This window comes from Zosterops lateralis (genome assembly GCF_965231275.1).
Source record: "Zosterops lateralis genome assembly, chromosome: 15".
In the NCBI taxonomy this organism is placed as follows: domain Eukaryota; kingdom Metazoa; phylum Chordata; class Aves; order Passeriformes; family Zosteropidae; genus Zosterops; species Zosterops lateralis.
The window spans coordinates 34,542-49,129 of NC_139775.1; the positions used below are offsets into that span (position 1 = coordinate 34,542).

The 14,588-nt window shown below is 54.2% G+C and overlaps 1 protein-coding gene across 1 annotated transcript in view; it reads left to right on the forward strand.

The window, feature by feature from the left end:
• Nucleotides 1-4,342: 4,342 nt before the first annotated feature.
• Nucleotides 4,343-14,588, forward strand: part of HS3ST6 (heparan sulfate-glucosamine 3-sulfotransferase 6) — a gene marked incomplete at its 5' end in the record, with an annotated part of 32,858 nt that continues 22,612 nt past the window's right edge. Inside the window, one exon of the mRNA XM_083872838.1 lies at nt 4,343-4,710. Coding sequence (XP_083728964.1) covers nt 4,343-4,710 — 368 coding nt within the window. The remainder of the gene's footprint in view (nt 4,711-14,588) is intronic.

The window sequence follows — 14,588 nt, forward strand, 5'->3', positions numbered from 1 at the left end:
CCTCAGGGGATGGGCTTTCCTCCCTGCCTAGCCTCTCCCCGAGCTGCCTTTTTTGGGCTGCTCTTTGAACCCGAGCAGTTGTGCTGTATTTGTCCAACACTCGCTGCAATCAGGGAAACAGCCTCCCTAATTGGATTGGGATGCCCGCGCTAATTGGCTGTTTGGGAGCAGCCGTTTCCAATCAAGCTGTGCTCGCCTTTAATAAGTTTGCTTGCCTTTATCAGCCTGGCAAAGCACGCCCGTGGAGGTGACCTGCTACATGATCCCCCGTGTTTCTAAAGCATTTTTCATCCTCACTGATCCCCCCCCCCGAGCCTTTTCCTTTCTTTCTTTGCAAATAACAAACTCGGGGAAATCCCAGAAATCCCAGAGCAGCCGCGCTGCCTGTGGTGGTGGGCAGAGGGGGGATCTGCAGGAGGGTCACGGTGCTGGGGGGGACACTGGGGTGCCAGGGGTCCCACCCTGCTGGTTTTGGGGCGAGGGTGGAGCTCACATGGTGCTGTGCCGATGTGGCTGGGTTTGGGCCCCACAGGTGGTGGCATTTGTCACTTTGTCCTGGATCTGGCAGGACCATCCCCTGCTCCAGGACCAGGATTTATGGGAAGAGCTGATCCCAGTGCTCTGACCAGGACTCATGGGAAGAGCTGATCCCAGTGCTCTGACCACACATCTCCCTCCCCATGGCCACAATTCCCCAGCTGGAGCCACCAAGGAGCTGCTGAGCCACCAGCCCGGCCCTGGGGCTTCCCAAGGACTGCTCAGCCCAAGGAGGGGAAAACAACCCTTGCTGCGCTCCAGTGGGGACAATCGAGGGTGGGGTGGCCCTGGCACAGCCACCACAGAGGCGTGAGGGTGGCCACTGCCAGCCAAGGCCACCAAACACGGGGAGAACGTTGCAGAACTCATTTATTTCAACCAAAACTCCCTGATTTTGCTAAAAAACTCACACGTGAGCTGCTCATCCTCAATTGCCCGAGCTGCCTGTCCTGTGAGGTCTGGGCTGAATCCAGGGACCCTCCTGGCAGGGCTCCTCCAGCTCTTCCAGCTGGGGTGACCTTTGGTGAAAAAAATGAAAATTAGTAATGTATGTTGGAAGAGTTGAAGCCCTTGATTGTCATGGAATAAGTGTATTAATATTTTAAAATGTAATAATTTTAAATTGTAATGTAACAGTAAAGAACCACCTCCGTGGTCCCCCTGGAGGGGGCAGTGAGGGGGGGCTGCTTGGTCGCTGGAGGCCGCCTGCAGCCCACCCCCGTCCCAGCCCGTGCAGCTCCCACACCGCTCCTGCCGCGGAGTGGCCAAAAGCATACACACGCGCGCCCCCCCCCCCCCCCCCCCCCCCATCGAACTCGCGGGACCTCCGAGACACCCGCTCCCCGTGTAGCACGGCCATCTCGCTGATGCTAGTTGCAAAATAACTCCGGTTGCCATGAGGCTGCTCCAGCCCCTGCCCCCCCGGGGCAACCCCGTAGAACATGTAAATTAGAAATCCCAATGCACTCTGAGACCCTTTTTAACACCAAAACCCCCCTATAAAGATAAATCCAAGTAAGATTTTAACCCACAAAAACCAGTACTAAGCTGTGTATACCCTAGAGTATTAATAGAGCTGATTAATACAGTTTTTGTAACTCGCTGTAACCTAAAAATACCAAAAAAAAGGTGAGACCCCGAGGCAAACAAACAGAAATCAGAACTCCTTGGAGACTCCCGGCGAGGGAAGAGTTCTCCAGCTCTGCAGAAACTTCCTGCTGCAAAGCTGACCAAGACCCTCCTCCTCAAGGGTGAACCCGGATGCTGGCCCCTCGAGACACCCTTGTAAGAGCTGATTAATAAAGGCATTTTAAGGAGAAAAATATTATCTCCGCCCATTTTTAATATTGGGCACATCCCAAGCCCTCAGCGCCTGGCCCCGTCCTCAAACTCATGTTTTAAATGTTTTTCCCCAAATTTTGAAGGTGAGAAAGGAAGGCTGTGACTGCACTGCGGGGAGTTGGCGGTGCCAAGAGCCCCCGTGGCACCAGCCCTGCCAGCCCCCCACGCTGAGGATGAGGAGGGTGAATTCCCTGCCCTCCCCCTTCCTGCCTTCCCTGAGCCTCCCTGGCTCCGTTTGGACACAAATTTGTCGGGATGGATCTGCTCTTGCCAAAACGTTTCCATTTTGACAAACTGGCGTTTTCCAACAGCAACATTCCCCCTCCCAATCCAAACAGGGAGCTGGAGGCGCTCCTGCCCGGCCTGGAGCGGCTCCTGTTTCCAATCGCTGCCGGAAAGTCGAGCGGAGCTGGCGGTGACACGATTTGGGATCCAGCTTTGGGTGCGTTTGTGTGGCCCGGACTGCTCTGGTGACAGCGGCGCCCCCTCGGTGTCCCCGCGGAGCTGGGAGGGGTCCCGGCTTGCTCCCTCCCTCTCTGGGGGACAGGCGGGCCCCGAGCAGCCCTGAGCAGCAGCCACAAGAGGGCACAACGCCCTGGCCCTGCAGCTGGGCAGCCTTGTCACCCTGTCACCATGTCGCCCTGCAACCCTGTCACCGTGTCACCCTGCAGCTGTGTCACCCTGCAGCCATGTCACCCTGCAGCCCTGTCACCCTGATACCGTGTCACCCTGCCACCCTGCATCCTTGTCACTATCACCCTGTGTCACCCTGCAGCCCTGTGACTGTTGTCACCCTGCAGCCCTGCACCCACATCATGCTGTCACCCTGCAGTCCTGTCACTGAAGGACATCATCCTGTCACCCTGAAGCTCTGCAACTGTATCACACTGTCACCATGTCACCCTGCCACCCTGTCACCCTGTAACCCCACAGCCATGTCCCTGTGTCACCCTGCAGGTTTGTCACCCCACAGCCCTGTCCCCATGTCACCCTGCAGGTTCGTCACCTGCAGCCAGGTCCCTGTATCACCCTGCAGTTTTGTCACCCCACAACCATGTCCCTATGTCACCCTGCAGCGCTGCCATCCTACAAATCCCCGCTGGTGCCACTGTGGCCCTACAGGATCATCACTGACCCCAATCCAGCTCTGCTCCACCCTCCCCAATACCATGATCCCCATCCCCACCACTCTTTGAAAACTTGGGGGTTCTAATTCTAAAAAAAGCCAATTACATTATTTATTTACAATTAATTACCTTAATTACACGAATGGGTTAATTAAGACACCAAACCTGGTGCCTGCCTGGGATCCGGAGCTTTCCCAGTGAGACCCTTCCCAAAAAATCCCATTGGAGCCCGAGCAAGGATGAGAATATATGAAAGAACAAAAAATTATGGGAAAATGCGGTGAGGTATGGAGAAATGTGGGAAATGGTGGGAAAATGTGTGAAAACACAGAGAAATGTGGGAAGCTTGTGAAGACATGGGGAAGCGTGGTAAAAATATGGAAAAATCTGGGAAAATGTGGGAAAATAGGGGGAAATGTGGGGGAAAGTGAGAACATGGAGTAACACAGGGAAATGTGGGGGGAAAAGGAAAATAAAGTGGAAAACGGTGGAGAAATGTGGGGTAACATAGAAAAACAAGCGGAATGTGGGGAAAAAAGCAAAATACAGGGAAAATGTGAGAACATGGGGAAATGTGGGGTAACCTGGAAAAACAAGCAGAAATGTGGGGGGAAAAAGGGAAATATATGCAAAATGTGACAACATGAGGAAATGTGGGGTGACATGGAAAAACAAGCGGAAATGTGGGGGGAAAAGGGAAATACAGGGAAAACATGAGAACATAGGGAAATGTAAGGTAATGTTGAAAAACAAGTGGAAACGTGGGGGGGGAAAGGAAAATATGTGGAAAACCTGTGAGAACATGGGCAAATGTGGGGGGGAAAAGGGAAAATACAGGGGAAATGTGGGGTAACATAGAAAAACAAGCAGAAATCTGGGGGGGAAGGAAAATACAGGGAAAACGTGAGAACATGAGGAAATGTGGGGTAGCATGGAAAAACAAGAGGAAATGTAGGGGGGGCGGGAAGGAAGATACGTGGAAAACATGTGAGAACATGAGGAAATGTGGGGCAAAAGGCGGCCTGGGCTGGCGCTGCCATGTCAGGGTGACAGCCACGCGTGGCGGTGACATCGCGGCGGTGCCTCCCGCGTGTGCCGCGCCCCCTCCCTGCTCCAAATCCCCTCCCTCCCCATCCCTCCCCTTCCTCTCCTCGGGGCGTCACCGCCCCACTCGCGTGTCCTCGCCTTCCCCCGCCCCGCGGGTGGGCGTGGGGGCGGCCGGGCTGGGCCGGGGGGAGCTCGGGGGGGGGGGGTGTTGGGGGAGCCCCGGGGCCGGCCCGATACAGGCTCGGAGGGGGGCGCGGGGGGCGCGGCGGGTGCGGGATGCGCGGCCCCCGATGGGATGTAGCGGGCGGCTGCTGGGACCCGCCGGGGGCCGCCGCGCCTCGCTGCTCCTCACCATGATCCTCTTCTTCACCTACTTCTTCTCCTGCCTGCCCGGGCCCTGCGAGCCGCTGCCGCCCGCGCTGCTGCTGCCGCCGCCCGCAGCGCTGCCCGCGGGGCCGGGGGAAGCTCCGGGGGGCTCCTCGAGGGGCTCCTCGGGGGGAGGCAGCCGCCGCTTCCCCCAGGCCATCATCGTGGGTGTGAAGAAGGGCGGGACGCGGGCGCTACTGGAGTTCCTGCGGGCGCACCCCGGGGTGCGGGCGGTGGGTGCCGAGCCCCACTTCTTCGACAGGTGCTACGAGAAGGGGCTGCGCTGGTACAGGTAAGGGGGGGGGGGGGGGGCGGGGGTCGGTAATTAGCGCGGAGCTGCGTTAATTGGGCCGGGATGAGGCGGTTCTGCAACAGGCGGGAGCGCCGGGTCCCGGGAGAGAAAAGGGGGTGCGAGGGAAGGGGAGCGGGGGGCGGCAGCTGCGACCCTCGCCTGGGCTGGGGCAGGGGCTGGTGGCGGCTGCTGCGGGGCTGGGCTGAAGTCGGGAGCGCTGCGGGTGTGAAAAGCGGCCCCCTTGTCCCCATGTCCTCTTCTCCCCGGTCTCCGTTTTCCTCCGTGTCCCAATGCCCCCCTGTCATCTTGTCCTATGCTCCCCTTGTCCCCGTTTTCCTCCTTGTCCCCTTGTCCCCCCGTCCCCGTGTCCCCTTGTTCCAATTTTCCTCCCTATCCCCCCGTCCCCGTGTCCCCTTGTCCCCGTTTTCCTCCCCGCGCCTCCCAGCCCTCATCCCACCCAGCCAGGGACGAAGCCGGCAGCAAAAATCCTCACGTTTAACCCTCCGGGCTTTGCGATTTTAACCTTTAGCGCTTTATCCTCAGCCGTGCCCCCGTTTCCCCACCAGCTTCCTTTAGGAATTGGGTTTGGTGAGGTTTCTTCCGTCTGGTTTAAGGAAAAAAAAAACCATAAATGAGTGAGGATCTCGGGCTAGATCGTGGCTGTGCTGGGGTCAGGGAGAGGGTGAATCCTCGAGATCCTCGGTGCGTTTGTGGCAAAGGGCAGAGCTGGAGCGATCCGAGGGAGTTTGGGGTTTTTTTTTTTTTGAGGGTTTCTTCAGGCGATAAAGCGCTCGGGAGAGCAGCTACTGTGCATGTGGAGTGTATTAAACTCGCGTCTTCCGGGCAGCCCCAGAGCGGCCGGGCCAAGCGGAGCCGGCAGCGATAAGTCCCCCGAAGGCGGCGGCGGAATCTGCCCCGTTATCCTCAATCCAAACCTGTCCGATGGACGAAAGCGCCGCGGTGCTCTCGGGGAAACATCTGAAAATAATAAAAGGAGTAGCTCGCCCTGTCCTTCCTGCCTCTCCATGCCCTTCTCTCTGAGCCCCGCGGGAATACCGGATTTCTTTACGCGCTCTCGATGGTTTGTTTTTTTTTTTTTAATTTTTTTTGACGGGGGGAGGTTGCAGCTTCCCAATCCTCTTTCACGGTTTTTCACAACCTGTGAAAAAAATCAGCGCGTTTAATGGAAAAAGTAATTTTAGTGGTAATTTTACCCGCAGAGTTTCAGCTCGCTGAGCCCACATCTGGGCTGTAAAGTTACGACTTAACGCGCCTTCAAAACTCCCAGTAAGTAGCGGCGCTTATTTTTATGGGTGCATTAATATCCCTGTGATTTACGAGCTCATTCCTCAGCTCCGTCCGGGTCCGCGCTGCTCGAGGAACGATAATGATGATCACTAATTTTTTTTTTTTTTTTTTTTTTTTTTTTTTTTTTTTTTTTTTTGGGGCGGGGGGGGAACTCCACGAGATGGTTCCGGCTTGGCAGAATGGGACTTTAATGACTTGCGGGCACATAATTAAAGCGGGGAAGATCGAAGGCTTTCATATGGCGAGGCGCTGGCAGGATGGACCGCGGAGAGGAGGAGAAAATAAATCTCAGTTTGGATGGCTCTGCTGCGAGGTTTTTAGTGCTGGAAGTGCTTTGCAGGGAGCCCGGCCTGACACCAGTTTCCAGACGATCCCGCATGTGGTTGTGGTAAATTCGGAGAAATGGAGCAGGGAAAGGTTTTTTTGGGAGAATCCGCATCCTTTTGGGGCGAGGCAAAAAGCAGGAGATGTTTTGCTTTAACTGTAGATAAAGTGTGGTTTTAATCACACACACACACACACACACACACATTTCCCTTCGCTTTCTCTCCTCTCTGCCTCTTGTTTTGTCTTCTCGCAAGACCTCGCAGTGCCGAGGGATTTTTATCCCCGGGAAAGCCAGACAGAGCTAAATGCTTAAAGCTGGGAAGTGCTGGAGTGCAGGGAAAGAGAAGTTGGACAGAAAATCGAGTTGTTTTTTTTTTCTATGGATATCTCTAAAGTGGTGTAAACATTTTTAAAATATTTGAACTTGCTAGGAAACCGAAATTACACCAAGCGCTTCTCACGCCAAGATATTTGGCCCCAAGGCACCTGTAGGTTGTTGCTTGTCTTGAGCAAATGTGGAAAAAAAAAAATCCTTTGGAAATCTTGCTCCAGAATTATTTTGTTCTTAGTAGCTCTGTCCCGTAGTGATTTCCCTGCCCTGGCAGGAGCATCTCCTCGTGGGTGATGAGTAGTTTGTTATAAGTTACTGACTGAAATAATTTATTCTCACTGGATTGTTTTATTTCATTGAAATATGAAATGGCCCAAGGCCCACACTTCCCCCCCCCCCCCCCCCCCCCTTTTTTTTTTTTTGGAGTAGCAGTGAAAAGAGAATGTTCAGCAAAAGCATCTCCTACAGAATTCCTTGAGTTACTACAGCTTTAGCTAATTCTAAGAAGATTAAACACCTTTTCGAGGCTGCAGCGTAAATGATTTAATGGCTAATCCCAGCACGGTGGGATGTTTTCTCCTCAAGTAAAACACGATTTCAGTTTTTTTGGCACTCAGTGCTGGTTGATGGAAACATATATAAAAGGGTGAGAGGCGATGCCGCTGTGACTGCTGCCAGTTTGGGGTGTGTGTATGGGGGTCCCATTTAGGAGCCTTTGTCTGGGTCTGTTTTGGGGGAATGTAGGTGAGGACAAATGTTAAAAACTGAACGGAACCTGAGCTGTTTGGGGTGATATTCAGAAATCCATCACCACACTTGGAGCATCTGTGACACTGTGAGGCCAATTCCTGCCTTTGCCTGTGGGGATGGAGGAAAACAACACTTGTGGGGTGCAGGGGTTTAAGGGCTGGCACCCCCTGGGTGTGAGGGGAGCAGCTTTGGGCTCCCAGGTGACATTTGGGACATGTTCACACCTTGTGTGGTGGGGCTGGGGCTCTCCAGTGTCACTGCCCTGCCCCACTGGGGACATTTTGGGGCCATAGCAGAATCTTTGCTTGGGATTGTTCCCTTTTGGGATGCCAGAGCTGCTCTGGTTCCCACACAGAGGTTGGCACAGCCTGGGGGGTTCTGGGGCTGTGGGGAATGGGGGAACAGCAGCTTTGGGGAGCCTGGCAGAGCTGGGAGAGGGCCCTGAGCTGCATGAAAGGGACTTCAAGGGAATTCAGCTTTGAGGGAATTCGTGTGGAAACCTCTGAGCTCATCCAAAGGAGTCTCCTTGTCCCCATCTGCCAGAACTTTGTGGCTCAGTGTGGATCGGCTTTTCCTCTGTCTCGTGTTTCCTTGCGTGATCTGGGATCTCTGTCCCTCTTTTCCTCTGGCTCTTGGAAGAAGCAGGGAGAGGGGATGGAAGATTTAGGCAGGAACGGTGCTGGGCCAAGGCTCCCTCCACCCTGAATGTCCCTTGGGGCTGAGCCCTGGGAGCTGCACACATCGGATTTGTAGGAATTGTAAAGAATTCCCTCTTTTCCTTTGGACCAGAAGTGTTAAAAAGTACTATGGGATGTCTAGTGAGTGGCCAGGCTGCAGCTGGAGGGACACGAGGAGCTGAAATCCCCATCCAGCATCCTCTGGCCCCAGCCCAGAGCTCCCACACTCTCCGAGGCCAAATTTAACTTTTCATCCTCATTCCCCTCATCCCATCCAACATCAAAGCTGGCATGAGCGGGGAGGGACACTCTGTGGGGTTCCCCATCCCTCCGTGACTCTGCTGGGGTGTCCCAGCTCCGGGAACACCTCCGGGAAAGGTGGAAGGGGGAGCAGAGAGCCTGACATGTGTGGCTTTACCCCCTCCCCTTCCCCGAGCCCATTCACGGGAGCTAATAAGGCTCTTGAAAGGCATCCAGGATTTCTTGAGCCAGACTTTGTTATCTCGGAACCTCGCAACTCCGACGCCTTTGAGCGACAGGGGAAGGACGCGGCCGCCGCGCTGCTCTTTTGACTTTTCTCCGGGAGTGTTATTGGCAGCTGAAAAGTGGAGCTAAGTAGGTTCCTGGAGGGTTTTTTTTTTTGTGGTGTTTTTTTTTTTTTGTGTGTGTGTGTGTGTGTGTGTGTGTGTGTGTGTGTGCGCGCCGCGATTGTACAGACACATCAAGACGCTCTATAGGCCGAGCTGCTGAATGAACTCGGCTCCTCCGCAGTCGCCAGGGCTGCGTTTTGGCACCGCGTTTGTGTCCCCTGCCAGTGCCGGCTTCTCACGGGCGCCTCCGAGAAGCGCCAAGGTGGGGAGGTGTTGTAATTCTCTAGGGAAATGGTTTCTCCTTCCTGACCTCCTGGAATCCCTGACCACTTAGAGTGACCCTTACTTCCTTCTTTGACCTCACTGGCTGTGGTCCAGCTATCTCTCCTCTAAGCTAAAAAGCTATAAATTGTCTCCCCTTCCTCTGTTCTCGCTCTTTCCCCCCTGGAAAGTCGAAGAATAAACGCCTGGGACGAAGGTCCCGGGGAAAGGGCCTCTTCTGAGATATCTCACCTCGTCCTTGATATAATTCTCTCCAAATCCTCCTAATAACTGAGCTAGTTAAAAGCCCCCAGGAGGAGGGCAGGAAAGTGAATATATCAGGAAGGGACAAAGAGGAATCCGGCCCGAGTTGGATGGCGATGCACGGACCTGCTCCGGGACATTATCTTTATTCATTGGCACCGCTAATCTCTCCTCCTGATGGGCTCGATTTCAGCGCCGCCGCCTCAGAGCGGCCCTTGTTTTCTCCCTGCAGCTTCTCGCATTTATTACTTTGCAATCTTTTTTTTTTTTTTTTTTTTTTTTTTTTTTTTTTTTTTTTTTTTTTCTTTCTCACTTCCATTCACAAGTGAGACCTTTCTTGTCTCAGCCCCCCGGATCCTCACCCCCGTGTGTGGGAAACGAAACCTCGAGTACAAAGAAACCTGAGAAAAAGCTAATTTTAACTGAGAATAAGATACATGAAAGCTTTTACTCAAGGCGGAGTGTTTTGGATAGGCTTTTTATGCCCTGTTTTAGTCCCAGCCCTACTCTTAGGACCAGGTTTAAGCGCTGCGTGCCCCGGGCAGCCGGATGGGTGTCCCTGATGATGTTCCCGTTTTCTGCTCTCTAACACACACCCAGCGCTGCCCGGACTTGGGAAACAATCCACAATACGTGCAAAGTTTGGGTTTCTGCAAACTGCTTTCACGTGGGATTAAAAATAGCTTTTACTGCCACGATGAGGAATTAACATTTGAAACCATTTAAAGGGCTCCCAGGCAGGGATTGCTGAGGGTGGGGAGGGAGAGGAGCTGTGCCTGTCCTGTTTTGGGGGGTCGGTGATGGGGTAAGGAGCACAGCTCAACCCTCCTGCTCCCCATTTTCACGCTGTTATTCCCTTATTTCCACACGGCCGATTTTTTTTTCTCCGATCCCATAAAGTGCTTCTTGCTGACCCAAGCAGGTTTGGGAGCCTGAATTTTGGGCCTGGCTCAGCCTCCAGGTAAAATGAACTCGGGTTTTTCCTCAGATAGTGTCAGGCTCGAGTGATTGGAGCCGCGTGTTAATGTTGGCTGGGATTTTGGGGATAAAAGCCGCCACTTGCAGGGTGGAAGGAGGCGTGCTCTTCCCGGCTCAGGAATGCTTTCCCTGTGTCTGGCTCTGTGAAATAAATGGAGGGATTACACCCGGGCTGGGCAAGGGGTGTGCAGGAATAACCTGAGTTCCTAAAGGATTTCAGATCTGCCAGGATTTCTGTCCCAGTCTGCTTAAATACACCCAGAAATCATGGGGCTGGTTAAAAAAAAAAAAAAAAAAGATATTATGGGAATTAATACCTTTGGGAAACGGCTTCTTAATTTCTGTCCCTTCTCTTGTGCTCTCCGTTTTAACCTCAGGGGGTAGAAATTGAAATATTGAAACATAGGGGGTTTTTTTATTATTTTTTTAAGCCCATGTAGCTCCAGAGGAGTTTTGAAAATATGTCAAATATTGCCAAAAAATTCACCAAGAGCCGGGAAAGCCACAAGGTTTCTGTTAGTGGAATTATTGAAAGCTTGGAGAAATAATCACTGCGGCATAAAGGAAAGTTTGGGAGTTTCTCCTTAAAGGCATTATGTGGATTTCCCCCCCCCCCGATTATTTTTAGGTAGTGACAGAAGGTGGAAAAGGCCAGTGGATTTACAGGATGCTTTCATGCAAGGAGACACAATTAAGAGAGTTCAAAGCTTATTTATAAAACAGTAATTACTTTCCCCTGGGATGGAGACTGTGGCAGGGAGGGGGTTACAGCACTTAATTGGCAAAGATGCTTAAAAGCTTCCTCCTGACCTTTTCAAAAACTTTCTGCTGCAACAGGCTCGGGCAGAGATTGAAAACCTGCCCAAGGAAAGGCCAGGTTTAATACCGAGACTTAGCTCTAAATGGCTTTTCAAAGGGCTGTGGAAATCCTCCTGCTTAGGGAGCCGGCGGTGTCGGAGGGATGAGGGATGGATGAAGGGATGAGGGAGGGATGGATGGATGGATCCATGGATGAGGTATGGATGGACAGATCCCCATGGATGATGGATCCATAGATGGATGGATGGGTAACAGATGGAGGGATGGATGGATTGATTGATTGATGGATGGATGGAGGGATGGATGAGGGATGGATGGATCCATGGATGCTCCATATCTGCAGGACAGGGCTCTGTGAACAGGGTGGCACCTGACCCTGGCAGCTCCCTCCCCACATCCCGCCTCTTGGGATGGCCAAAATATTAAAATATTAAACAGGGATGTTCTGAGAGGCCTCTGTGGGACTTGGTTGGAAGCCTGGTCTGAGGGGTGGAGGCAGCCAGGGCTGGTCCACGCTGGGCACATCAGGGCAGTGATTAAAGATGAGTCTTTCCTTTGCTGTGGGAATTCATGGAATCATGGAATGGTTTGTGTTGGAAGGGACCTCAAAGATCAACTCATCCCATCCCTGCCATAGGCAGGGACACTTTCCACTATCCCAGGTTGCTCCAAGCTTCATCCAACCTGGCCTTGGACAATTCCAGGGATCCAGGGGCAGCCACAGCTTCTCCCAGGGCCTCCCCAAACTGACCCCACCTGAAGAACAGCCCAAAACCCAAAATTTGTCAATCCCAGCATGACAAACTGGTGCTGGTTGGAGCCCTGAGCTTTCCCCGTGGCAGGGTTGATGCCTCAGCTCAGGTTTTCCACACTCACCTTTTGTGGTGCTGGTCCTAGGTGGAAAATCCACAGCAGCTCCTTGGATTTCCCCTCTTCTCCCTCTGCTCAGGGATCACAAGAATCTTCCAAATTATTCGTGCATCCCTTAAGTGAGTCACTGTGGAGCTGAAGACTCGTTTGAGATGCAAATGTGGATGTAGCAGGCAGGGCATTGGGACGGTGAGGGGGCAGCTGTGCCCCTGTATGGGGGTCCTGCAGGTCACCCCGGGACTCAGGGGGGTCAGTGTCCAGCTCCCTGGGATCCCAGGGCTGGCAGGATGAGCCAGGGTTTGCAGGGATGAGATGGTCCAGAGCCATTGACCAAAAGGAGAGAATCCCTGTTCCACCACGTGCTGCTGGTGGCACGGACTGCCCTGACCTGGAGCGTCTGCAGTGCTCATCCCAGACTGAAATGTGAGTGGGAAATGGCTGATATTCGGGGGGGGGGGGGGGGGGGGGGGGGGAAATCGCTTTTTTTGGCAGTTGAAACACCAGCACGGAATGTTTTTAAGCAGCCTGAGATAAACAGCAGCACTTTGGGAGTGTGAGGAGCTGCTGGGCTCCTCCTGGGAGCGACTTTGGCGGGTCCCACCAAGGAAATCCCGTGGCAGGGAGGGACATGAGGGGAATAACTCCTCTCTCCCAGGCAGCAGCTCCACAGTGAGGGGGTGGCAGGAGCCTCCCGAGCCCCAGGGGCCGCTCTGCATCTTCACACACGAAATTGATCAGGAGCAGGAGAGAATTACATTAATACAGTCACTTGTCACCGAGGTCTTATTAAGAATCTCCACTCATTAGCGTGGAGAGAACAAGGATTGTGACCTTGTTAACGTCCTTGGGCGGGGAAAGGCTGATTGACCACTTTGCTATTGATTTATCACTTAGCCCCTGAGCTGAGCTCTGTGTGTGGCCGTGGCCGTGCCCTGGGCTCACCTGGCCGGTTTTTCTGTCGCTGGGATGAAGAACTGGCATCCCCCTCCCCTGCCCCGTCCGCACCCTCCAGGCTGATCCCGCCTGGGAATTCGCCGGGGCCGCGTTATGCAAATAAAAAATAAATAAACCCAAGGACGAGGCGGTGATTGATGGGGAGGACCAAGGAAAGTGACAGATCCCGTCCCCCGAGGCCACATCCTGGCTCCTCCTGCCTTGTGCAACTTCCCAGCTGCTCTAGAGCCGCTGCATCCCAAACCCCGGGGCCGGGGGAGCCTCTCCCGGCCCCCCTCTGCCCCCCCCGGGCACCCCCCGGGCCAGGGCAGGACCCTGCAAGAGGATTTGGCTCAGCTCTGAGTCAGTTTTGGGTTCTGTGCGGCAGGAAGGGCACTGAGAGGCTGGAGCGTGTCCAGGGAAGGGAATGGAGCTGGGAAGGAGCTGGAGAATTCCTGAGGGATCTGGGAAAGGGGCTCAGCCTGGAGAAAATGGGGATCAGGAGGAATTTGTGGCTCTGTACAAGTCCCTGACAGGAGGGGACAGCCGAGGGAGTCGGGCGCTGCTCCTAGGGAACAGGGACAGGAGGAGAGGGAACGGCCTCAGCCTGGGCCAGTCAAGGCATAGGGTGAGTATTTGGGAAAATTTCTTCCTGGAGATGCTGCCCAGCCCTGGCACAGCTGCCCAGGGAGGTTTGGAGTCCCCATCCCTGGAGGGATTTCAAAGCCTTGTGGATGTGGCACTTGGGGACTTGGGTTTTTGGACTGGATGATCTTCGAGGACTTTTCCAACCATGATTCCATAATAATTCCTTCTGTGGGTGAAATCAAGCCCCCGCCAGGGCAGGATCCCAAAACGCCTCTGCCATCTCTATTACATCAGATTATTTCATTTGATCCCATTTTCCCCGCTCTGGAGCCTTCTGAAGGTGCTGCTTGTGCCCGAATATTTCCTTTTCTTCACCACAGTCCCCACCCCGCCTGTGCCCTGGTAATTCCAAGTGACAATTCCCCCCGTCCACGGCCACCCTGCCGGGGAGGAAACGTCGATTAAGTAGAAACCAAAGAAATCCTCCAGTTACCGGCGGCGCTCGGTCAGTGCCATTGATCAGGCGCTGTCACCTCCATCACTCATCGCTGCCACCATCAATACCTGCAGCAGGGGAGGGGACACCGATGTCCCCGCGGTCCCTGGCGAGCCGGAGCCTCTCTAGGGCTGCTTTTCCCAGCCCTTCGGAGCTGCCCAGCAGTTCCAGCCCAGCCAGAGGGACAGGGGAGGGTTTTTATTCTTCCCCCCAGAGCCATCGGCCGCTTCCTCCGGAGCTTCCCAAAGTCATCCCCTCGAAACCAACACAAGCCTGAGAAAAAAATTTCGACGGGCGGCTGCCAAGTACTTTCAGCCGAGAATTTGAGTTTTTTTGTTGAGGGGAAGGCGTCGTTTGTGTGGATGAAAAGGCGGGTTTTGGGAGGGAGGGCCGGGCGGGATGTCCTCCCGCGGTGACACAGCCCCGAGTGTGACAAACCTGCATCCGCCCGGGACCGCCTGCACAAAGGCAGGGCTGGGCTGCTGCCAGTAGGATAAGGGACACGGGCGTCCCCAAGGGCTGATGCTGCTCCCTGGAGCAGCGTCTGGGTGGGGCAGGAGAGGCTGGGAGAGTCCCCATCCCTGGAGGGGCTGTGCAGGGCTGGGATTTACCCTGCTGTGCTGTGTCCTGCCCTGGTCTCCCAGGGGTTTTGGGATCCTGTCTGCCTCTGGCTTTGGTTTGGAGCT